A 23,087-nucleotide genomic window follows, 5' to 3' on the forward strand; every position below is an offset into this window, starting at 1 on the left:
GCTCATGCCCAACTCAGCATGCTGCGGAGGGGCTGGCTGGGGCACAAAGGTGCCTCAGTGCATGGCTAGTCAGTAATCAGCCCCTACACGGAAGCACCCTTGTGCCTCAGCATCTACATGTGTTACTGTGGAGTAAAAACTCTGCAGCAGGTTAGTATGTTTTTACAAGTACTTCCCTGTTGCAAAATTTATTGTTGCCTGCTGCCTAATAGGGCCACACGTCTAGACACAGAGATCTTTACTTTGGAGCCAATTAGGCAGCTCTGCAGTAAACATCTCAGGCAGATGTGCCCAGTGAGTCACTCTGTTCCAAGGTGAACTGGAAAGTACTCCTTGAAAAATATGTAGTAATTTTACATGGGAAAGTTACTAAGTGAAATGTGGAAAGGTGTGCACACGCATGCCTGGATGCACTCCAACAGTCAGTTTTATTCCTGAGTTTGCTCAGTGCAAACTAGTTCTCACACCTAGTGGGAAAGTACTGTAGTAGCAACTACTGCAGCTGTCAGCTTGGGAGAGCTAGTCACATGTCCATTCCTTTCTACTTGGAAAAGCTGCAAAGGAGAAAAGAAAAAAAAATGTTCAAGGAAGCACCTCAACATTCAAAAAAAAAAAGGGGGGAGAAAAAAAGAGAAACAAAGCAAACCTGAGAATAATCATTATTTAATTTACAGGTACCAAAAGTTACATGAACAAAACAACAACAACAACAACAAAAATCAAAGCTATTCCTGCAAAACATGTTTTCAACTCCATCTCATTTTTGCTTGGAGATATTTTCCAGTTAAAAATTTTAAACCAGCTCTAAGAATTACCTTTTTGAATTTTGATAACAGTGAAAAGTGTGAAAGTATGCTTACCCAGACTACAGGGATGGTCAGGTATGCCAGCAGATAGGTGCAGTACATTGTGGTACATGAAGCTAGCTAGATACTTTTAAAATTATGCTTTTTGGTACAAATAGAAATAATGGTAGCTGGACACCAGCTACTGTTTGATTCTAATACTAACATACACAATCAAAGGTCTTCTTTATGAAAACTTTTCTGTGCTTTGAATATATGTACATCTTTACTAGGGTCATGGTGGACCTCATGTACAGAGAAATGTCCCTTCAGCATCTTCAGGAAATTCTGATCCCGTTCATAACGAATCCGGCATGAAAGCAGAATCGTGGTGTGTTCTGAGCAAAGATGCTCTAGTGTCTCAAGCAGATCCACAAACGTTTCTTCCAGATAAATGATATCTGCACCCAAGATAAAGTCAAATTTTCCTGGAGAGAAATTCTCCAAGTTTCTTCCCCAAGTCAGTTCCTTTACCACAGCTCTTGACTGGTGTTCAGAGGGTAAGTTAGCCTGAATGTTTGACTCAAGAAATTCCAGGGCTACTGCCCTGTCTGTGATGGTGACATGAGCACCTATGACACAAAAAGCATACGTCTCAAGACAAAATAATCAACATCCATCAATATGACTTCCAGGGTACATTTTAAGCAAAGCAAGCTCTTCAGTTCCCACTAAGAATTAAAAATATTACCAAACAAAATTAAAAATTTACTAAACTAAGCTACTTGATTTTAAAAAGAAAGAGACACTTGAAATAATTTCATTTCCATGCTAAGATAGAATTACTCAAATAACTTTTTTTTAAAGAAAACAATTATTTAAAGAAAAAGAAAAGTTGCCTTCTGCCTTTCCAACAGGCAGCTACAGGCAGAATAAATTAGAGATTATTACAAAAATAATCCCCTCAAATTCAATTTCTGCCTTGATGTGGTATTTGATTACGCAAATTAGCAACAGAGATCCAGGCAAAGCAGATGGACGCTGAAGAGCTTTCTCCATGGATATTATTTTTAAAGTATGTTAATGACTCTGCTATTTTACCTAAAATATTTGTTCAAGTTTTTAAAATCTCTTTTAAATAGAGCCTGTCACTTACTCCTTTGACTGTTATTAAAATGTACAGCTACTTTTGAATGTAGTCATGCCTTAACCTGTATTTAAATAGCAAGGTGCAAAAGGTAAATTTGAGTTCAGCTCAGTGAGGCTACATCTGTGTGAGAGTTGGCAACACAAGTTTAGACACAACACAGCAGCATGTGCCATCTAAGTAGTGTATAGTTGCTAGTTAACACAGATCCTCAGCCAATGTAAATTGTCACAGGTCTGCTGACTCCAGTGCAATCATTAGGTCAATTCTGCCCAGCAGAGTAGATCCCTAGCTGGTATGAACTGGCACTTTGTTGGCCTACCTCTACTCCACCTCACCTCATAAGTCATGTTCTCCAGCCCCTGAAAATGGTTAGGGGGCTGGGGAACATGACTCAGGAAAGGCTGAGGGAAGTGGGGTTATTTAATCTAAAGAAGACTGAGGGAGGATTTTAATAACCACCTTCAACTACGTGAAGGGGGGTTCCAAAGAGGATGGAGCTGGACTGTTCTCAGTGGTGACAAATGACAGAACAAGGAGCAATGGTCCCAAGTTGCAGCAAGGGAAGTTTAGGTTGGATATTAGGGAAAAACTGTCTTACTAGGCGGGTAGTAAAGGACTGAAACAAGTTACCCAGATAGGTTATGGAATCTCTATCCCTAGAAATTTTTAAGACCTGGGTAGAAAAAGCTTTGGCCAGGGTGATATAGTTGGGGACGGTCCTGCTTTGACCAGGGGGTTGAACTAGATAATCTTCTGAGGTTCCTTCCAACCCTAATTTGCTTTGATTCTATGATACTCCCAGTTAAGTCAATAGGAGTTTTACTACTGATTTCAGCAGCCCCAGAAAATCCCAGCCAACAGCTTCCATTAAGCCCTCCTGTATGGATCTACTTGTAGCATCTGACTTGAAGGCCACAGGTAATAATAATAACAAAAAAGAGTATGACAGGTGAGGAAGATATCAAGTCCTGTTAATGCACAAAGCATTCAACATAATTAAAACATAGACATTTCTCAGCTAATGTTGGCTATTAAGGAGCTAACTTTAAAGCACTCAAATGCAGATTTCTTTTAAACTGAAAATCAAACTAATACTAATGAGGCTGAGCATTCACAAATGTACTGTAAATTCTGAAGTGGTGGCTCAAACACCATGAAGCATCGTATCTTATTCCTTTACTGTGGGATAAATCTGGGGTGTCTAAATAAACGTTGAGATGATTGATGAAGACAGAGAGAAAACAAACGCAAAGCTCTGAGATACAGATTTATTACCAATACCAGTGGTGATTTAAAACTGCAGGGGCTCATTATGCACATCCCCAAATAGGGGAAGCAACAGAGAAGAGCAGAGCAAAGCAAAGCACACAGGACAGCTGACTGAGCTAGAACACTTATGTTCTATTCCTGGCCTCGCCACCAACTCATTGTCAGACCTTGGGCCCATTATTTAGTCTCTCTGGGCCTTGGTTTCCCTGCCTGTAGAACAGAATTAATCATGCTTATGCAACACATGCTGGGATACCTTTTCCAAGCACTGTGGCAGTACCATGTATTAATACATCTGAGTGACATAAGCACAGTATTTATTCCCTTGAAGGAGAATAGCTACTGAACTTAATACCACTGAGCTGACTACCATGGTAACTATAGTCAGCATAAGAGGATTCTGATATGAACAAATCTGCTCTGGCACCATCCCCACAATAAATGATGCGGTAGGCTCCAAAGATTAACAAGAAAGGGAGATGACTCAGAGGGAAGGTGTCACAGTAAGTGTCACACAGACTCTGTGTTAACCTTCATAACAACCATGTGACCTAATGTGTGAATCTAGCTGCAGCACCAGTTTCTTAGAGAACTTACCCAAGAGTGTGGCCACTATTCCCACTAATCCAGTCCCTGCTCCTAGCTCAATCACTGAGCGCTCTCGGAGATCAATAGCTCCTGTCTCCAGATAAGAACACAGGACTACAGCCTAAGCCAGGAAACACAATGATTAATTAAAAATGGGACTTTTAAATTGTAGTATTTCCAATATATACCAGTAGAGAAGGTTGCAGGAAGGGTATGGACAATCAGGCACCTCAAGTATACAGCTATTCTTTGCCAGCAACTCTATAAAAAACCTGACAGGAAGCAGTGAGGACTGTTTCCTGCACTGTAGGAGAAGAAAAAGCAGGTTAAAGTGAAGGTTTGGATTTCATAAAGAAAGAAACCATCATATAATATAAAACAAAAAATACTGTAGCATGAAGAGAGGAAAAGCTGGGGTTCTGGTCATGCAATGAGGATCCTAAAATGAATGCAAAATTGAAGAACTGTTGAAAAGTAAATTAAGTTCTTATGTTTATGACTATTGAAAAGATTTAGATTTAATCTTGGTGCATGCTCTCTTCCATAAAATATATGAGAGTGAGAGTGAAGCAGTTGACTGTACTGAGATGAGAGCATTTCTACAAGTATAGATTACATCCAACATAAGCAACAGTAAAGTCTTCCAAAACCAAAATCATCACTTAGGAAGTAGCTGAATTTTCTATAGTGGATGTTCTTACCATTCAATTTTGCCTTAGGACAACTGACAAGTGTATTAAAAGATATGTAGTAGTTAATACAAATAATTAAACATTATTTATGACCAGATACAGAAACACAAAGTAATGGGCAGACCAAAAGGACCCAGGAACAAGTTCTGCCACTGAGTCCACCCGTCTCCAGTCATGGATAAGTCGTACAAAACATTTTGCTTCAGGTTGCTGTTTGTAAAATGGGACTACTTCCACCCTTAATCATGGTGCTGTGGCTGTACAGTGCCTTGAAGATGAAAAATGCTTTGTATGTGGAGGACGGGATTCACTTCCAAGGAGGATTATTCTGCACTGGTCCGGTCCTGCAGGGAGCAAACCAGGAAAGCCAAGGCTGCAACTGAACTCCAACTAGCTTTGAGCATCAAGGACAACAAAAAAAGTCTTTTTTCAGATATGTGGGGAGCCAGAGGAAAAGTAAGAGCAACACTGGACCCCTGCTGAACCAGATGGGGCAACTGATGCCCAGGAAAAAGCCAGTCTATTAAATGGGTACTTTGCATCGGTCTTTCATCAGTCCCATAGGAGGCCTATGCCCACAACGGGACATGGAGGTCTGGGTGAGGGAGACCCCCTGCCCTTCATAAATGCTGACCTCATGAAGGAACATCTTGAGAGGCTGGGTACCTTCAAGTCAGCCGGCCCTGACAATCTGCACCCCAGGGTACTCAAGCAGCTGGCAAGCATCATAGCCCAGCCCCTGGCACAAATCTTTAAAAACTCCTGGCACTCTGGTGTAGTGCCTGATGACTGGAAGAAGGCCAATGTGGTGCCGATCTTCAAGAAAGGGAGGAAAGTGGATCCGGCTAACTACAGGCCCATTAACCTGACTTCTATCCTGGGGAAGATCTTAGAAAAGTTTATTAAAGAGGCCATCCTTAATGAACTGGCCAACGCCAACATCCTAAGGGATAGCCAGCACGGGTTTGTTGCAGGTAGGTCTTGCTTGACCAATCTCATTTCCTTCTACGACCAGGTGACCTATAACCTGGACAAGGGAGATGAGATTGGTGTCATATATTTTGACTTCAAAAAAGCCTTCAGTCTGGTATCCCATGATCACCTCTTGGCAAAACTGGCCAATTGTGGCTTTGCATCCACCATGGTCCACTGGCTGGGAAATTGGCTCTGTGATCGGACCCAGAGGGTTGTAATTGATGGCAGTCACTCATCATGGTGTCCTGTGACCAGTGGGGGCCCCCCCAAGGCTCTGTCCTTGGACCCATATTGTTCAACCTCTTCATTAATGATGTGGACACTGGAGTCAGGAGTGGACTGGCCAAATTCGCCGATGATGCCAAAACTTTGGGGCAAAGCATTCATACCAGAAGATAGGCAGGTGATCCAGGCTGACCTGGACAAGCTCAGCAAATGGGCAAACAAGAACCTGATGGTGTTTAACACTGAAAAATGCAAGGTTCTCCACATTGGGAAGAAAAACCTGCAACATCCTTATAGGCTCAGCAGTGCTACGCTGGTTAGCACTACAGCAGAAAGAGACTTGGGGGTCATCATTGACCACAAGATGAACATGAGCCTGCAATGAGATGCTGCGGCTAGTAAAGCAACCAAAATGCTGGCTTGCATCCATAGATGCTTCTCAAGCAAATCCCGGGACATCATTCTCCCCTTGTACTCGGCCTCGGTGAGGCTGCAGCTGGAGTACTGCACCCAGTTTTGGGCTCCACAATTCAAAAAGGATGTGGAGAAGCTTGAGAGTCCAGAAAGGAGCCACGCGCATGATCAGAGGTCAGGAGAGCACACCTTACAGCAACAGGCTGAGAGCCATGGGGCTCTTTAGCCTGGAAAAGCACAGGCTCAGGGGTGACCTGATGGCCACCTAAAAGTTTATCAGGGGTGACCACCAGGATCTGGGGGAACGTTTGTTCACCAGAGTGCCCCAAGGGATGACGAAGTCAAATGGTCATAAGCTACTGCGAAACCGTTTCAGGCTGGACACTGTCGTGCCCCTAATGCCGGTGCACCTTTGACCTGCGAGCCTGGGTCGGCATGACTGGCTTGGCGCAAGGAGGCCTTTTGGCCATTGGCATCTGAAATCAAAGACTTTGATCTTTGACAGACATAAGGAAGAATTTCTTTACTGTCCAAGCCCCCAAGGTCTAGAACAGCCTGCAATCAGAGGTGGTTCAAGCACCTACATTCAACACTTTCAAGAGCAAATTGGATGATTATCTTACTGGGATCCTATGACCCCAGCTGACTTCCTGCCCTTTGGGCAGGGGGCTGGACTCGATGATCTTCCGAGGTCCCTTCCAGCCCTAATGTCTATGAAATATGCCAAATACCATTATTTAGCATTAGTTGAAAAAAACCTGGTGTAGAGGTGGGGTTAGAGAAGATTCTGAAAAAACCGTGACATTTCAAAAGTTCCTTGTTTTGCTTGCAGAGATCAAAAAAGGTCCTTTTTTTTTTTTTTAAATCAATGTTTATTATATTTTTTTCCTCAAAGTATTACAGCATATAATCAATTAAAATATTGTCAAAATTTCTCACTTTCCCCAAAATGCATTTCTTACAAAAAAACAATTTCTGGTATGCTTTAAAACGAACAAAACATGGAAATGACCATCTATTTCTAACCCTTCCACCCCCCCCCCAAACAATCTGATTCTGAAAACAATGGACTAAAATATTGATTAAAAACAGTGCAGGAAATTGTGTAAAATAAGAAATGTTAATGATCCCAACAACACATCTCAAAAAGATTTGTTTTAGAAAACAAATAATTTTTCAACTGAGGAAACCCTTTGTCTGTAAAAGAAAAAATGTGTCAAGCTTTGCTAATGTTAGAAAGTGAACCTCCAAACATACATTTGCTTCTTTCCCCTCCATAAATTAAACAAAAAAGATATTGGCCTTACATACCGCATCCCATACTACTGCTGCTACACCCAGTTGTTTCCAGTTTTGTTTGATTTCAATTGTGTGGTTGGCAAAATGGTAAGTAGATGCTGATTTATGCAACTTCTGCAATCCCCAAACACCATTTTCATCATAGGGAATCAAAGCCATTTTAATACCCTCTGACCTGTGGAGTACGAAAAACAAGTCTATATGAAGCTTCAGTGACAAACGTGTGTATGTTCTCCTCTGCCTCAAAGTTTTCATTTTTGTTTGTTTGACTTAACTTGATGGAAATTCCAGATGCCGCCTTTGCTCCCAAGATGCTGAAATGCATGCAGTGATACCACAAACACCCAGATCACAAAACCCTAACCCTGGTTTCAGTGAGGTCACAAATGGATTCCAGTTGGAATATCTTCAATGAATCAGGAAGTCCTTAGAGGATTTCCAAGGGGGAAAATATTTTAAGAAAGATAAACTCTGGTTCATAATAATTAACATTTAGATGACACCAAGATGTGGGGAGAGGTAGGCACGCTCAAAGGGAGAGAAGGCTGCAATTAGATTGGGACAGACTACAGAAGTGGGTGGATGGTAATAGGATGGGCTTCAGTGTAGATAGATGCAGGGTGCTGCTCCTGGGGAGAAGGAATCCACAGCATACGTACAAGCTGGGGAGCTCTGCCCTTGAGAGCACAGAGGCAGAAAGGGATCTTGGAATCATTATTGACTTCAAGATGAACACGAGCCGCCAATGCCAGACTGCAACCAGCAAAGCCAACCACACCTTGTCGTGCATCCAAAGATGCATCTCAAGCTGGCCCAGAGAGGTGATACTCCCCCTCTACGCAACATTGGTTTGGCCTCGGTTGGAGTACTGCATCCAGTTCTGGGCACCGCACTTTAAGAAGGATGTGGCCTGCCTTGAGAGGGTTCAGAGGGCCACCCGCTTGGTTGGAGGGCAACAGGGCAGGCCCTATGGAGAGAAGCTGAGGGACCTGAACCTGTTCAGCCTCAGCAAGCGGAGGCTGAGGGGGGATTTGGTGGCTGCCTACAAACTCATTAGGGGAGATCAGCAGCAAATAGGGAGGGTCCTATTCCCCCTGGCAGCAGCTGGGGTGATGAGGAACAATGGCCAGAAGCTGCTGGAGAATAGGTTCAAGTTAGAGATTAGCAGGCACTATTTCACTTGTAGGGTGGCTACGATCTGGAACCAACTTCCTAGGGAAGTGGTCCTCGCTCCTACCTTGGAAAAATTCAAAAAGATGTTGGACGAACACCTGTCTGGGGTCATGTGATCCCAGTGTGTGCTCCTGCCAGTGGCAGGGGTCAAACTAGATGATCTGTTTGGGTCCCTTCTGACCCAAACTACTATGAAACCATGAGATTTATAGTTCATGGGGGCATTTAGCATATAAATCTGACCTTAACCTCACTGTTTTTGCTTTGCAATCCATCTTAGCCAACTGTCCTACTGATTGTCTTACTTTGCAAGGCAGTAAAGGACCCACAGAATAAGCAGTCAGTGGGTAGCATGCATGAACATTTTAAATGACATTGGTTCTTTAGCATCTCTTTACTGGAGTAAGGCGAGGGGTCATATTGGCTTTTCAGCCACCTGTAAATTGAGTTTAGCAATGATGAGATTTAATGTACCATAGCCCATGTGTTGTACAGAGAAACTGTTTCAAGTATTATGAAAGACTGTCTTTCTGTTTACCTGTTCAATTGTGCACTGCTGCCTGCGTGAATCCATACCATTAAATCTAAGCAGCTCTTAAAGTTAGGACAAAGATACAGATAAAACAGCCCAGATATATATGCCTTCAGAGGAGTTGAGATAAGTGTTTGGGCCATCAGCCAGGGGGAGAAATCATCTGTATGGCTCCATTTTGGCTAAAACGGATCATTTCTCTCAAGGCTAAACTTAGGATCAGAGACCAAAAACCTCAAAGAGCCTAGATGAGTGAGGGGGCTGGGTGAGCTAGCAGAGGCGACCAAGAGGAATCGGTGAAAAGGGGCCAGCCCAGGTGCCGCCCGACCCGGCAAGACAAGCAGGCACTCACGCCATGGTTAGCGCTGGCTGTGTGGGTAGCCAGAGATGGGATGAGGTGGGCAGAGGGGATCCGCTGGGGCCAGCAATACCCGTGCAGAGAAAGATCACGATGTCTTTTGGCAGAAAAAGGAAGTTCTCCCGAGACGCGGGTAACCTTTCCAGCGCCCTCCAGCACTGCCTCGCCCTCTCTCCGGGGGCGGGAGCGCCGCGCCGCGCCGGGCCACCCCGCTCTTTCGCCGCCACTTGGGTGTTGGGGGAGGGGTCCCTTTTATGGGCAGCTTTGGCGGCCCCGCCCTCTCCGTGCCTCAGTTTCCCCACGCCCTGGGCATCCTCCCCCAAGGACGAGCCATCAACACCCCCCGCCGGGGCCAAGAGGAAGCCCCGAAGGGCGCGAGGGGAAAGAATACTCACGCGCCAGCGCCTCCGCAGGCCCCGCCGAGCCCCGCCCCCTTAAAGGGGCCGCGCCTGGCAGACGCAGCTGCGCCCTGCGCGGGGGGAGGAGCTCTGGGACCCGTCTTTTGCAGCTGCACCGGCGCGGGGCGCGGAGGGAGGCTTGGCTTGGCTGGAAACCCCCTTGTTGGGAAGCTGCCTGAGCACCCCCGGGCCGGGCCGGGCCCTCCTGCTGCTGGGTCGCAACTGTGAAATGCTCGTGCTGGAAGCACAAAACTGCGGCGCGCGGAGACGTTCCGCAGGTAACTAGGCACGACAAGAAGTCCGATCTCTTGTATTCGATCCACTCAAATAGTTGGAAACCAGTTCTTCTTGGCAAGCTTGCAGCTACGGTAAAAGCCTGCGACGTGCACCGTCGTTTTTGACGGACAAGGGTCTTTGAGTCGACGGGACATCTTTCATTAGCCCTTGCCCGCCTATGTCCGTAGACCAACACGGCTACGACCACAAATCCAGCTACGTGGCAGGTATCAAATTTTGCGGTCCAGTTGGTCTAATAAAAGATAGCACATCTACTCGAGGAATTGTGCCTGCCCTTGTCCTTGGACCAACACAGCTACGAGCAAAAGCCCAGTGACCATTTTTGAGGCAGCTAATTGATGCAGCATATGCAAAACGCAAGCCACTCTCAGAGTCTTAACCAACTTTTGGCCTTGCTGTCAGTACTTCCAGATGGCTGCTTGCCTCCAAATAAAGAAATGCTTCAATTTCGATGACCCAGTTCTCACCCACTCGCTGGCGACTAAAATAGTTGGAAAAAAAAATCTTCTTTGAAAGCTTGCAAAGAATTTTTTTCCAACTATTTGGTCTGATAAAAGATACCGGATCTACCCAAAGAACCTTGTCTGCCAATGCCCTTAGACCAACACGGCTACAACCTATAAGTGGCCAGTGAATGAGTGAGAACTGGGTCATCAAAGTTGAAGCATTTCTTTATTTTGAGGCAAGCATTCATAAGGAAGTACTGACAGGACAGTAAGCCCAAAGGTTGGTGAAGACTTCGAGAGTGGCTTGCATTTTGTATATGCTGCATCAGTTAGCTGCCTCAAAAGTTACTGTATATTTTGAACACTTTTACTATGATTGATTATACATCATACAACGGGTTGAAATTATTGTAGAAATAAGATAATTATCGTACACCTGGCAACACTGTGATGATGTGCCAAGAGGGCCCTAGTGGCACAGCACAGTTTCACCCCTGTAAAAGTGCCTTTGAATGGGAAACCTGATTCCCAGCCCCAATGGGGAATGAGTGATTCTCAACTGGGCCATCCTGGGGTGCCTTGAGGTCCTTGCAAGGGTGCGATGGGCACCATGCAATGTTAGATGAGCAAAGGTGATTCACAAGCAAGAGCAGACAGAAGGCAGGGCAGGTGAGACTTCCATGCTAAAACCAATGCAGAAGCTTCGGTGAACCCCAGCTCATTTCCTCAGATGCACAGTATCTGAGGAGGTGAGCTCAGGCTCATCAAAGCTTATGCATCCCGCATTGAGTTAGTCTGTAAGGTAACCAGGCAACCCAGAGATTTCAAAGAATCCATCGTGTTAAAAATGTCTTGACCCGCTGTGGTCTTCCTGAGTTCTTTGCAATGGAAAAATTGCTCTGTTGTTTTTCTGTTGTCAAAAAATGTGTGCAGACAGAGCTGGCATTTTCCAAGGGGAGCCTCAAGCCAAACAAGGCTGAGAAACCACTGCAACAGATGTTGTATCCATCTATGAAGGTTGTATAATTTTGACTATAGATATATTTGCAAGTACAGTTGATATATAGAGGTGTAGTTAAACCCATAATAAAACATGTCATATTCTTTTATTAGAAAGTCCTCTTGCAGATAGAAATATGGTTTTAGGCTGTCACTTAACACTCAAGAGTAATTAAAGCTGGTCTGAAACATTTCTTTCCCACAAAAAATGTTGAGTTTGAGGAGAAAAATCTGAAATACATTGATTCTGAAATGCTGATATGATTCAATATTTGGGTTTCAGCCAAAGCTTTTGAGTTTTGGATTGAATATTTTATTTTCCTGTATTCAAATTCTTGACCAAAAATGGAACTTTTCCATGCAAAGCAGACACTTCTATTCTTGGAAAATTTTCATCCCGTCCTAATAGCAATATGATTATTATGCAGGAAGTGTAAGATTTGTGTGGCTGTGTCTTACTGAATGCAACTGATCTCACCTAATTTTGGAAGTTCAGCAGTCCTGGGCCTAGTTACCACTTGGATGAGAGATTATTTTGGAATCCCAGCTGCCTTAGAGACAAGGCAAGAGTTGTATATGAACATCTGGCAAATAATAGACAATAGAAACTGAATGTCTGGCAAGACTTTATTTGGCTCCATTGCTGATGAGCTGATGGACAGGAAAAAAAAGAAAAGTAAGATGTATTATTTATTAAACTATTCAATGTCATGCTTTTAAAAATCTGGTATTTTGTGAATGATGCGATAAGTACTGTAAGTACATTCTTGTTACTTAGGGTATTGTTCTTGTTACTTAGCAACATGAATTAGTTTTCAAAAGAAAGATTCTTTGGTTTGGCTTAGCCTTAAAAGTTTTGCTAGTATAGCTATGACATTTAGGAGTGTGAAAAAATGACACCTTCCTGCAATGTAAGTATGCCATCGAAAAACCTACTGTGCATGCAGTTATACAGAATTCCTTTTGGAGAAGTGGTTAGCTGGTACAAGCTGCGTCTCCACAAGAGATTTTGCTGTTATGACTCCACTGATATAACTCTGCTGTCAAACCCTTTTAAGTGTATGGAAGGCTTTTCCCCCCCTCAAATCTCCCGAAGGAATTTCATACATTAGATTTGATGCCTACAATGTGGAAACCTAAGCATTAAACAACTATGTGAAAGAGGTGCGTGAACTCTTAAAGAACTTCAGAAACTCTTTTGGACTCCTCATGATTTCAGGTGTATTTGTTTTCTTCAGAAGTTATTGCTGGGGAAAGGTTCAATGGAAAAGGGGGAAGCCTTGCATTTCGACCTACGTTTTTGTACTTAAGAACATGATATCAAGCACCAGGCTCTAACATCTACACTGGACTTTTATCTTGGTTAAAGGATACACCAGTGTTGCTTTAGTGTGGACTGCTTGGTGTAAACATACCTACAGCTTCATTAGTGTATGAGCGTTCATTTACCTCTGATTCTGCTTAATATCTTCTTGTTTGATATAGGAAAGTAACACTGACATGTTTCTCTCCTTTAGTATCTGCAGTATCCGGGTATTTGGAACCTCGTCCAAACTCCCTTAAAATTTGCTGGCATTTTCACATCAGCTTCACTGAGCTTTGGGTCCAGCCCTAAATGCCCAGACTATCACTTTAAATGGTATAGGATCAGATTCTCAAATGACTTCTCTCTGGCAGTGCAAAGTCACCTCTACCTGCAAAGAACCAGTGAGGAATTCCATTGCTGCAGGACAGGGGCGTCAAACTCATCCAGTCCTGCAGGCTGGATGGGGATCACTGGGCTAAGCTGCAAGCCAGACCAGGACCACGTCCCAGAACCAGCATTCGGGGCTGATCCAACAGTGCACTGCATGTAGCATCAGGAACGATGTTCCCTCTCTCTCTCTCCTGCTCTGAGAGGAGCTTGTGTGTTAAGGAAGAGGAAACTAATGTGCTACTTTCTAAACCCATCAGTTTCAAGGGAGTTAATCCACACCAGAGCAAATTTTTCAGAGGTACATTAAAACAGGGGTCAGCAACATACGACCTGCCAGTTGAATCTGGAGCAACTGGATCAAGCCTGCAGAGCCAGAGGGTTTTGTCTCTAATGAGGTTATGTTGGGGCTGGGCAGTGAAGAGCTTGGCCTTGCTCTCTGCTCACTGGCTTCCAGCTGGTGGGGAACTGAGCCAGGGCTAGATGGTTTCCAGCTGTGCCCAGGCTGCAGCCAAGGAGGCAGGGAGAAGCAGTAGCAGTGCAGATGCAGCTTCTACCTGCCTGACTCCAGAGTAGCTCAACACTCTGTGGGCGGTGCATATGCCTCAGCCAGGGAGTTGGGGGCTGAAACAAGTGGCACTGGCATAGCTCCCAGATGCCTGGCTCTGGCACAGATGCAGACCCCCTCACTGCTGCCCTGCCACTGAAGCCACTAAGCCTGCACTGAACTAAAGCCACATTGTTCCAGCCCACACTTGAAAAGCTTGTTGGGCCCTGCATTACAAGGCTGTGTAGGAGTCGGATGAACTGAGACTTCTTCTAAAAGTTTCATTCCTGTATGGAAATAGGAATTGGAATTTTGTTTCCCCAAAACTAGTATACATCTGTCTTATGAGTAAAGAGGTGGCAAGCCCAGTTAGTCTGAAGTCAGAAGGTATGGCAAAGACCTTAGTGACTAACTTGTGCAGAGAGGCATGAGCTTTCATAGGTAACATAAATTAATCTAAGCAATCCCCCTGGTTACTGCTCTTATCAGCCTTCCTTCCCTTTGTATCTTGCCTTTCTATAAAGTTTTACTTTTTGCCACTCCATTGCTAGAATCTGACAAAGTAGGTGCTTTGCCAGTTAAAGCTGTTGCCAATAACTGTTCGTGCCTTTCTGAACCAATTAGTCTTTAAGGGCACTTTTACACGTGCTTCAGGTGTGGGGGGCAGCACTTTAATTAGCACAGCTCCGAGAGCCACTCCAATTAAAGCACAACAGTGTCTTGTGTATCAGCATCCCCACACTTCAAAATGGCAGCAGGGGTGCTTGAACTAAAGCCTGTTTGACGTGCTTTTGTACAGGCACCCTAAGGTGCCACTCTTCCCTACCCTCTACTTCCTAAAAACCTGTCAGGGCAGATATTGTAATTAAGCTCATTGTGGTTTAATGTTCTGGGTGCTGATTCTTTGACATTATTACTGCTTAAGTTGCTTGTGCTATTATTTTGCTGAGATTTTTATGAGATATTTATGTGGACAGTGTGGGAAAAGTTTCTTCCCTATTGACAAGAGTGTTTGCACCTGAAAGGAAAACAAAGATTGGATTAATGTTTGAATCATTCACTTGATCCCTGTCATTTATCTAGACAGAGCAGGACAGCCAGGGGTACTTTTATTTCCCCAGGAATAATCTCCTTACCGGCAATCTCAGAATCTCAGAAGATCTAACATAACTCTAGTCAGTATTTGTCCAAAAGGAGCTCCTCAAAAAATGTTATGCCATGCCATTGTTCATAGTATCTTCTAAGACAGTGGTGGCCAGACCTTTCGGCAAACATGCTACAAGTTAAGTCCAAAGTATGCCACTCAAATAATTAGCCATGACTGCCCTATCCTGTTGCCATTAGGACATGGCAACATGAAATTCAGCAGCACTTACCCCTGCAGCTCCCATGGGGCCAAACCCTTGAGCTAACATCGGCCAACTTCTTTCTTCTCTCTGAGTGCCATCCTGACCCCCTTCTCCTCCCTAAGTGCTGCTCTGACTCCCATTGCCAGTGCCTCCTTTGACTTGGTCCCCAGGGCTCTCATGCTAAAAACACCAGCTGCCAAAGTTACTTGGAGCATGTGTGCTGTGGGTTGACTACCTCAGTCCTGGGAGATCCTAGAAGATAATTCTAGGAATTATATTATAAAAAAAATCAGGCTAGGAGCAGATCAGGTATCTTCTGGTAGTTCAGCAGCTACTATAGCAATCCAGCTGTACTTCACAGAAGAACATAGGTATTTCCTTCTTTAGCCCTGCTAATGTCTTTGTTTTGTACTGATGTCCCTTCACCCTCAGGATGTAGATTAATGCAGATTAGGTTCCTGATCCAATTACTTTAGAGGGTTTTAATTCAGGCTTTAAATACCACAGTTTTCCCTTACTCATTCTAAGCCTGTATTTACCTCTTTTTCCTCTGTCCAAGCATGTGATATATAATCTTGTGATACGTAATCCTGGGTGTCACGGTAGTAGAGAAGTGATCCATAACTCCCACCCATAATGCCTGACAAAGATTTGACTGGTTGGAGGCAGTGATGAAATGAACACTTGCTGAAGCTGAAGTACTTACTCTTCCTGTATGTTAGAAGCTTGACTATACAAGAAAGTTGCAATAGAATTACTTCACTCCATTTTACAACTGATCTAGTTAACAAGGTGCATGGCTCAGGGGTTGGAGCTCAGCTGTAATGGGTTAGAACAGGGGTGGGCAAAATGCAGCCCGCGGGCCATATGCGGCCTGCCAGGACATTCCATCTGGCCCGCGGGGACCCTAAAAAATGTAGAAAATTAACATTAATCTGCCCCTGACTGCCTGTCATGCAGCCCTCATTGCTTGCCAAAACTCCATAAGCGACCCTCTGCCCAAAATAATTGCCTGCCCCAGGTTAGAAGGTAATACCCAAGCTGCCTAGGAGCACTGGGCCAGCTGCCGGGGGTGTATGGCTAGCCCTAGAGGAAGTTAACCCCCATCCCCAGGGAAGGGAGAAAGCTGTGGTGCTGAGGAAGAAGCATAGAGAAAGGAGTTACCCTTTCAGGGTCTGAGGAAGGACCACTGGTTTTGGTTTATCTGGTTGGTGTCTGTACACTTGGAGTTTTTTTATTATTAATGATGTTTTCTGCGGGGACAAGCTTTGCCCCAGGAAAAATAAGCTGCCTGGTGACAGGAGTGATAACCCACTCAGTTAACCAATGCAAAAGGCTGTGTGGAGACTCATTTCCTTGTACAAATGATTTATTTTGGTTTACCTTAAACCAGCTTGTGCCACTTTTCTGCCAAAATACCGGTGTCCACACAGCCTTCTGCACCAGTTTACCATTGTTGACTTTTTAAAATTCTGGCCTTATGAAAGCGCAGCTTTCTTGCTAAACTCAGCCAGGTAGAGAAGTAACAGTTGTTTAAGTAATTCCTGAAATTGGATCTACTGTGTGAGAATGTATAGTTGTAAATTCCTGGAATTGGTTTCCCTTTAAGCATTCTTTTTGTAAATAAAGGTGTAATACATGAACTGTCTTTAGGGTGAGTGGAAATCAGTTTAAAATCAAGAAAGACTGCCAGATTTGAATACATTCTTATCCTACTCAATCAGTTACTTACGAAGATCAGCAAGTGATGGGTCTTGCTCTTCAAATGCTACCGGCTCAGAAGCAGGTAAGCTGTGAAAGTGACTTCTATACATTTCTTCCAAGTGTTAGAATCTTAAAAACATCCAGCAGATAGAAGGGTCAAGGAGTTGGGATAGAAACTAGGGCCGCGTCCAGACGAGTGTGCACCTGCCTCTTTGAGGCGGGGCAAGAGGCACATGCAGGAATGAAAAAATGTTTCCTGCACTGCAAGTTTGAAAAAATTAAACCAAAAAAAGTGGGGCCACATGTTCAGCACCAGGGCTCTGGTGCTGGTGAGTAAGGGGTTGGGGAGCCTGGAGGAGGAGGAAGAGGACCTGCCTGCTTCCCCAGCCCCCACATCCCTGCTCTGCCTGGCGCCTCCCCCCATCAGCCCCCCCAGCCACCCCAATCCCTGCCCAGCCTCTCCCCCTGCCAGCCCCCAAACCTCCTGATCCCTGCCCAGCTGGGCTCTGCTGCTCTTGGGGCTTCTGCGCTGCCCGGCAGGGCGGCAGGAGCAGCCCCAGGGCCAGCAGGACCCATCTGGGTGTGGCACGCAGTCCCTGCATGCTGCGCCGGTTCCTGTTGCCCTGGGCCTGGCACGGCCAGGCAGCACAAGGGGCCCAAGGGTAGCTGGGCCCAGCACACGGGGACCGTGCACCGTGCTGGGTCCTGCTGTCCTGGGCCTGGCCCAGCCAGGTGACATAGGGGCCCCAAGGGCACATGGGGACCGTGTACCACCCTGGGTCCTGCCACCAGGGGCCCAGCCCAGCAACAGAGAGGTCCCAGGACCCAGCTGGGCCCAGTGCACAGTCCCCACATGCCACACCAGGTCTTGCTACCATGGCTCAGAGTGCCCCACTCCCGCTGCTGCTGCTAAAGGTAAGTTATGGGCCCTGGGCAGGAGGGCTGTAGCCCTCCAGGGGAGCTGGGACCCTGGGTGGGGGGGGGCTGTGGTCCTCCAAGGTGCCTGGGACCCCGGGCAGTGGGGCTGGGGCCCTGTGGGGGATAGGGGCTGTGACCCTCCAGGGGGGAGCTGGGGCCCTTTTGGGGGGAGGCATTCCATGTGTTGTGGGGGGGCTGCACCCTGTGGGGGCCAGGGGACCCACCCCTCCTGAGCAGGCCCCCCATAAGGTCCCCCACACCCACAGTCTCCCCAGCAATCGCACCACACCTACCCACACACCAACCCACATCCCTCCACACACACCCACCCGCCTTCCCCCACACCCCTTCCTACCCCCTTCCTGCAAACATCACATCCTCCAATCACACACCCATCATGTGCAAACATTGGCAATAAAGCATTGCCCAACTGATTGCTCTCTCTCTCTCTGTCTAGATATACGTATGTGTATGTGTGTGTGTGTATAGAGTGGTCTTTTGTGTTAATTGTGGAAAAACATGGATTTGGGGATTTTTTAAAAATGGATTTGGGATGCTGCTGCAGTAGTCCAGCTGGCACAAGGGGTAGTATCTCCATGTAGCAAGTGGCTGAGCCCCAGAAGCTCCGGAGAGCGAGTAGCCCTGAGCTGCTTGCCAGGGCAGGTTTTTGTACTGCTGGGGACAACACAGGTGCTGGCCTCAGGCTCTAGCTCCCCCTGGCTGCAGAGCCGGGAAGAGCAAGACAGGATTATTTTGCCCCAGGTGGCACAATTTGCTCCACAACAAAATGCATGTCTAAGCACGTGCACTGAGGCAAAAAGCCCCGCGTCAAATTTGCACCACTTCTATCTGAGCTGCTGCAAGCATACGTGCTTGCATGCGTGGACGTGCCGTAATAGTTTATTTTAATACTATACTTATCCATACTTAACTGACATCTCTATGCTTTACAGAAACTGCTCCTCTAATGGTATGGACCTACAGTACATATTGCATGACTGTACACGGAAGATAAGAGCCATCTATGATGTAGAAAAAATATCGCGTTAAGCATGCAATCTCTGGTTACCAGGGAAAAGTGTAATATAGGACAAACAGTTGGATTTTTGTATCTGAAAAGCCATGTTGTCCAGAACTTCTTATCAGTTACCCCTTATTCCAAATACCCTGTTCAAGGCTAAGGACAACTATTTGGGTAGAGATTTTGTCTTGTATGCTAATCAACTCCTACCCAAGAATACTTCTCTTTTCTGTGCCCCATTTCCCTGAATTATTTGAAAACTATTTTTGAGAAACCAACATTTAGCACACAGCTATTTTGCTAAGAAACATTCTTCAGATGAGCAATAGTAGCTAGCAGAGAGACTAGAAAAAGATATTAGTTTATTCTTCTTAAGTACTGTTACCTACAGTTACAAAATACCTGATTGTTTTGCTTATATGTGTGGGAGTTAAATGGTTAACACTTTTTTTTTCCCCATCTTTTGTCCTTGCCATTAGCACAAATAAGATGGATGGGCTGTGGGTAATTCAGAATACTAAACTAAATTCAGCCCTGTTGAAGCATGTGGGGTAAAAGCAGGGATGAAACTGGCTCGGTGTAGCCTGCACTGTATGAATATATGACAGCACTGGCTCAGTTTAATTTGAGGTTATCTTTGAAACCATGGAGACCAGGGTGTTTCACTTTAAATGAAGGCTTAAGTTCTACACTGGTAATGGGGCCATCAGTGAGTTGGTAGTTTCCTTACCGGTTCAGCAAGATTTTTGTAATGAACTATTTAATATGGAAAAGGAGTGCATGTTCTGATAGATTACTTTAAACACGCAGCTACATTAAGAACTATGATTGATGAGAAAAAATATAAAGATTCACAATTTAATAATGGAGAGCTCTGCATGACTTGGAACTTAAGTCATCTGTGAGACCTCTGTAGAATACATCGTTTCCTTCAATAATACTGTGCCTGCACCTCAAACCTCACCTTGGCAATTAGTCACATGTTATCCCTACCTTTATTCAAATGCCACGTCACAAAAGAAATTCTTTGCTTGAAATGAAATCATATGATTAATAATTCAAGGTGTTGCAGTTCTATAAAAACTAACAACATATTCTGAAAGCTGAATTGATAGAAATGACAGGAAAAGGCACAGAAAAAAGAAAAAAAAACCAGACAAGAGAATTTGTAAGCACTTGTATTTTCACTGCAAATTCCCTGGGTGCCTACAGCTCTGTTCCCGTGTATGCCTACAACTGTCAGCAGCTTGGGAGAGCTTAGCAACTCAATACCTCTCTCTCTCATCTAACCCCATTCAGGATCCATATGCCAGGCGTCCCTGCACCTGAGTCCCCTTAGGGGTCCAAAGAAACCCGGAGGATCCTGATTAGAGGGTCTCGTTCCTACACTTGGAGCCAGGCTGATCACCACATTTGGAATCGGGAAGGGCTTTTACCCATACTTGCATGGAACGGGGGATGCCTTCCTCTGTAGCAAAAGGCATCATCCGCTTCCTTGGATCTCTTGAGTGTATTTTAACAAACTACTTTCTGTCCGTGCACTGGTAGGACATTTACAGTGCCTTTGTCCCCATGTTTTTCCTGAATTTTTTTAAAAAACTTTTTATTCAGGCAAAACGCCATGTAACAGGAAGCCAGGGACCCACAGTCGGTATGCCCTCAGGCAGGCAAAGGCAGCTGAAGGAGAGTAGACAGCCAGCCAGGGACCCATAAGCTGCAAGTGCCTATTGCCTGGCTAGCTGCCTAGCCATGCGACAGTAGGGCACAGCCCTGGGTAGGCAGCAAGGATGCTACAACTTAGCCAGAGCAACAGCAATAGGCTGCTCTGTTGCTGGTCAGAAGAACACCTGACTGGAAAGGGAGAAGCCCAGGGGATATATGCCTGGATCCCTGCGGTGGAGAGCTCCTGCCAGCGAGGAGCAGAAGCTGCAGACCTGGTCAGATATTCCCAGAGGCTAGGGGCACCAGTGAGTTGTGAGAGGGCTTCAGCAGCTGCATAGGGCCACTGAGGAGGGCTTTGAGTCTTTTAGCTTGAAGCATTTGCTTGTGTTTCCATTTTAGTTTAACTGGAGGTCCAGATGTAGGAATCGCAAGGAAGCTACACAGAGCTGCCTGAGAGGAATGTCAGGTTTTGACGGGGCAGGAGCATGTGACAGAGGGAGACATAGGTGGCCTGAGGCCAAGAAAGCCAGAGCCTATGTGCAGAAAGGGCAACACAGACAGGCTAAGGGCCAAGAGGGCCTGAGGCCTGACCAGAGTGAGACAGAGGCAGGCTAAGAGCCAAGAGAGCTGGAGGCTTGTCCAGATAGAGAGATGCAGGCAGGCTGATACTTGGAAGCCAAGCCTAAAGAAGTGGGCCTAGACTAGATGTGCAGCCAACGGCAACCTGTAGGCTAAGGCCAAGAGGGCCAGAGCCTATACAGGTCCTTCCTTCTCCTTAATGTAGCCTGTGACAAGTCTTGGCACACTTGTATTTGATTTCCTCCCACAGCACACTCGGAAGTCTCTCTAAACTTCTTCAGAATCTGCTGTTTTTGTTCAAAATGGAGTGAACATAGTATCATATCTCTTGTTTCCTTTGAATTGGGGGAGTGCAGAGAGCTCTGTGTGCTCTGTCTACAAGGAGTGTTCACCTTGGCTTTTAGCTGTAGGAAGAAGTAAAATACTTGTTTTAAGTATTCTACTGGATCTCTCTTCTCTACACCTCATGGGAGTCCTTTTACTCTTATGTTATTTCTTCTCTCTCAATTTTCTATAATCTCAGTTTTCTCTGCAAGCTCCTTTTCTTCTTCTTTTTTCAACCACCTTAATTTTACTTTGAAGATTTACTGCTGATTACAGGTTTCCCTCCACCTTTATCTCCAGGTCTCCAGAGGATTTGAAAGCTCTGATTTCTGAGATTAACTCACCAAAGTCCTCTCTGGTCAAGGGGATATCTTATTGTTCTCTTTCTCTGCTCTGTCTGCTCTGTTTCCCTCTGCAGCAGCCATCTTTCATTCTGCAGACTTTGTGAGTTGTTCTGAATTAAGATTTTCTTGCTGAGTTTCTTCTGGGAAAATAGCTTTTCAAATTTGATCTCCTTATACAGGGTACACATTCTACAAACAGGAGAAATTCTTGTTTGAGAGTTGAGGGGGTCAGCAATGTTTGCAAATTGTGCTCTCTCCCCCATGGAGGTGTAGTTTCAGATAGGCATCTGCTCCAGTGATGTCCTGTGACCTCCTAAAAAGGTATTTTTGATGTTTTGGGATTCATCAGTATTGTGGATGAAGCTTATTCCTAAATTTTTTTTTTTAAATAAGTTAGATTAGGTGTCGGCAATGAGCCCATGGGCCAGGTACAGACTATGAAGGGACTGTAACTGGCATTCAGAGCCAGGGCTGCAGTGGAGATTTTGTGGTGGGGTGATTTGGTGGCATTTGGTGGCAAGGGAAACTGGTCATCAGCAAGTGGGTTAGAAGAACATTAGCAGCACATGCGGGGGTAGGGGAGGAGGGAGGGCAAAGGACAGGGAATCATGGCACAGGGCGGGAGTCAGTGGTGAGAGCAGGATCACAGGCTGTGACCCTCCTTCAAGGGAGCTCTGTTAGTTCCACTAACTAATTGTTAGTTCAACTACTGCTCAAAGGTTGCTGACCCCTGGGTTGGATAAGCATTGTCTAGATGATTTAGATAGGGATGATCCTGCCTTGAGCAAGGTGATGGATTAGATGACCTCCTGCATTCCCTTCCAGCTGTACTTTTCCATGATTCTATGAATGTAACTGGCATTTTGAGCAAGCCTAACATTTAGTGACAATATTGAATTTACATAACATAGCAGCTGCAGTCATTTTAATTAAAAAAGATGACAAAAGGTAGAGGTGGTGGTAACCTCCTTTTATGCAAAAGCAGGGGTCAGCAATGTTTTTGGGCAGAGTGCTAAAAACACCCACAACTCTGACTTGTAAGATGTTGGCATGCCAGGGGTGGTTGGCACTGGCAGGGGAGCTGTGAGGGGCCTGATCCTTGCTGTGGCAGTGCAGCCCAGCCTCTCCTCTACCATCTGCTCTGAGGCATGTGTGCAAAGCATCATGCCTTTGTGTACCACATTCTGGCACCCATGCTGGGGGTTGCCTATTGCTGGTCTAGTGGTTTGAGCACTCAAGAACAGGAGACTTGGATTTAATGCTTTCTTCTGCTTGAAAGCATTCAACTCTGCATCTTCCGTTAGGATACTTTAATCATTAGACTATAAGCTATGTTGGAGCAGATC

General features: G+C 45.3%; 1 protein-coding gene across 4 annotated transcripts; it reads right to left on the reverse strand.

Annotated features, from left to right (window-relative positions):
• Positions 1-647: 647 nt before the first annotated feature.
• On the reverse strand, positions 648-9,983 carry METTL21A (methyltransferase 21A, HSPA lysine). Of its 4 annotated transcripts, none has more exons than XM_090044849.1 (4): positions 9,856-9,983; positions 7,410-7,572; positions 3,802-3,913; positions 648-1,417 (listed from the first exon to the last, which is right to left on the reverse strand). In XM_090044849.1, the coding sequence occupies exons 2-4, from the start codon at positions 7,554-7,556 to the stop codon at positions 1,020-1,022; spliced, it is 657 nt and encodes a 218-aa protein (XP_089900975.1). In that variant the 5' UTR covers positions 7,557-7,572; positions 9,856-9,983; the 3' UTR covers positions 648-1,019. The 4 variants fall into 4 exon arrangements, with proteins under 4 accessions (XP_089900975.1, XP_089900974.1, XP_089900971.1 ...); XM_090044848.1 differs by lacking the exon at positions 9,856-9,983 and adding an exon at positions 9,455-9,836; XM_090044845.1 differs by lacking the exon at positions 9,856-9,983 and adding an exon at positions 9,109-9,836.
• Between the last annotated feature and the right edge of the window lie 13,104 nt (positions 9,984-23,087).

The sequence above is a fragment of the Crocodylus siamensis genome, chromosome 4 (assembly GCF_052110815.1).
Source record: "Crocodylus siamensis isolate JL-2025a chromosome 4, ASM5211081v1, whole genome shotgun sequence".
Taxonomy (NCBI): Eukaryota; Metazoa; Chordata; order Crocodylia; family Crocodylidae; genus Crocodylus; species Crocodylus siamensis.

Coding starts and splice junctions, on each gene's coding strand:
- METTL21A (XM_090044845.1), bottom strand. CDS start 9,245: ATGGCCCAAACACTTATCTCAACTCCTCTGAAGGCATATATATCTGGG. Junction 3,914..7,409: donor CAGCAGTAGTATGGGATGCG/GTATGTAAGGCC, acceptor TTCCTGGCTTAG/GCTGTAGTCCTGTGTTCTTA. Junction 1,418..3,801: donor AATAGTGGCCACACTCTTGG/GTAAGTTCTCTA, acceptor TTTGTGTCATAG/GTGCTCATGTCACCATCACA.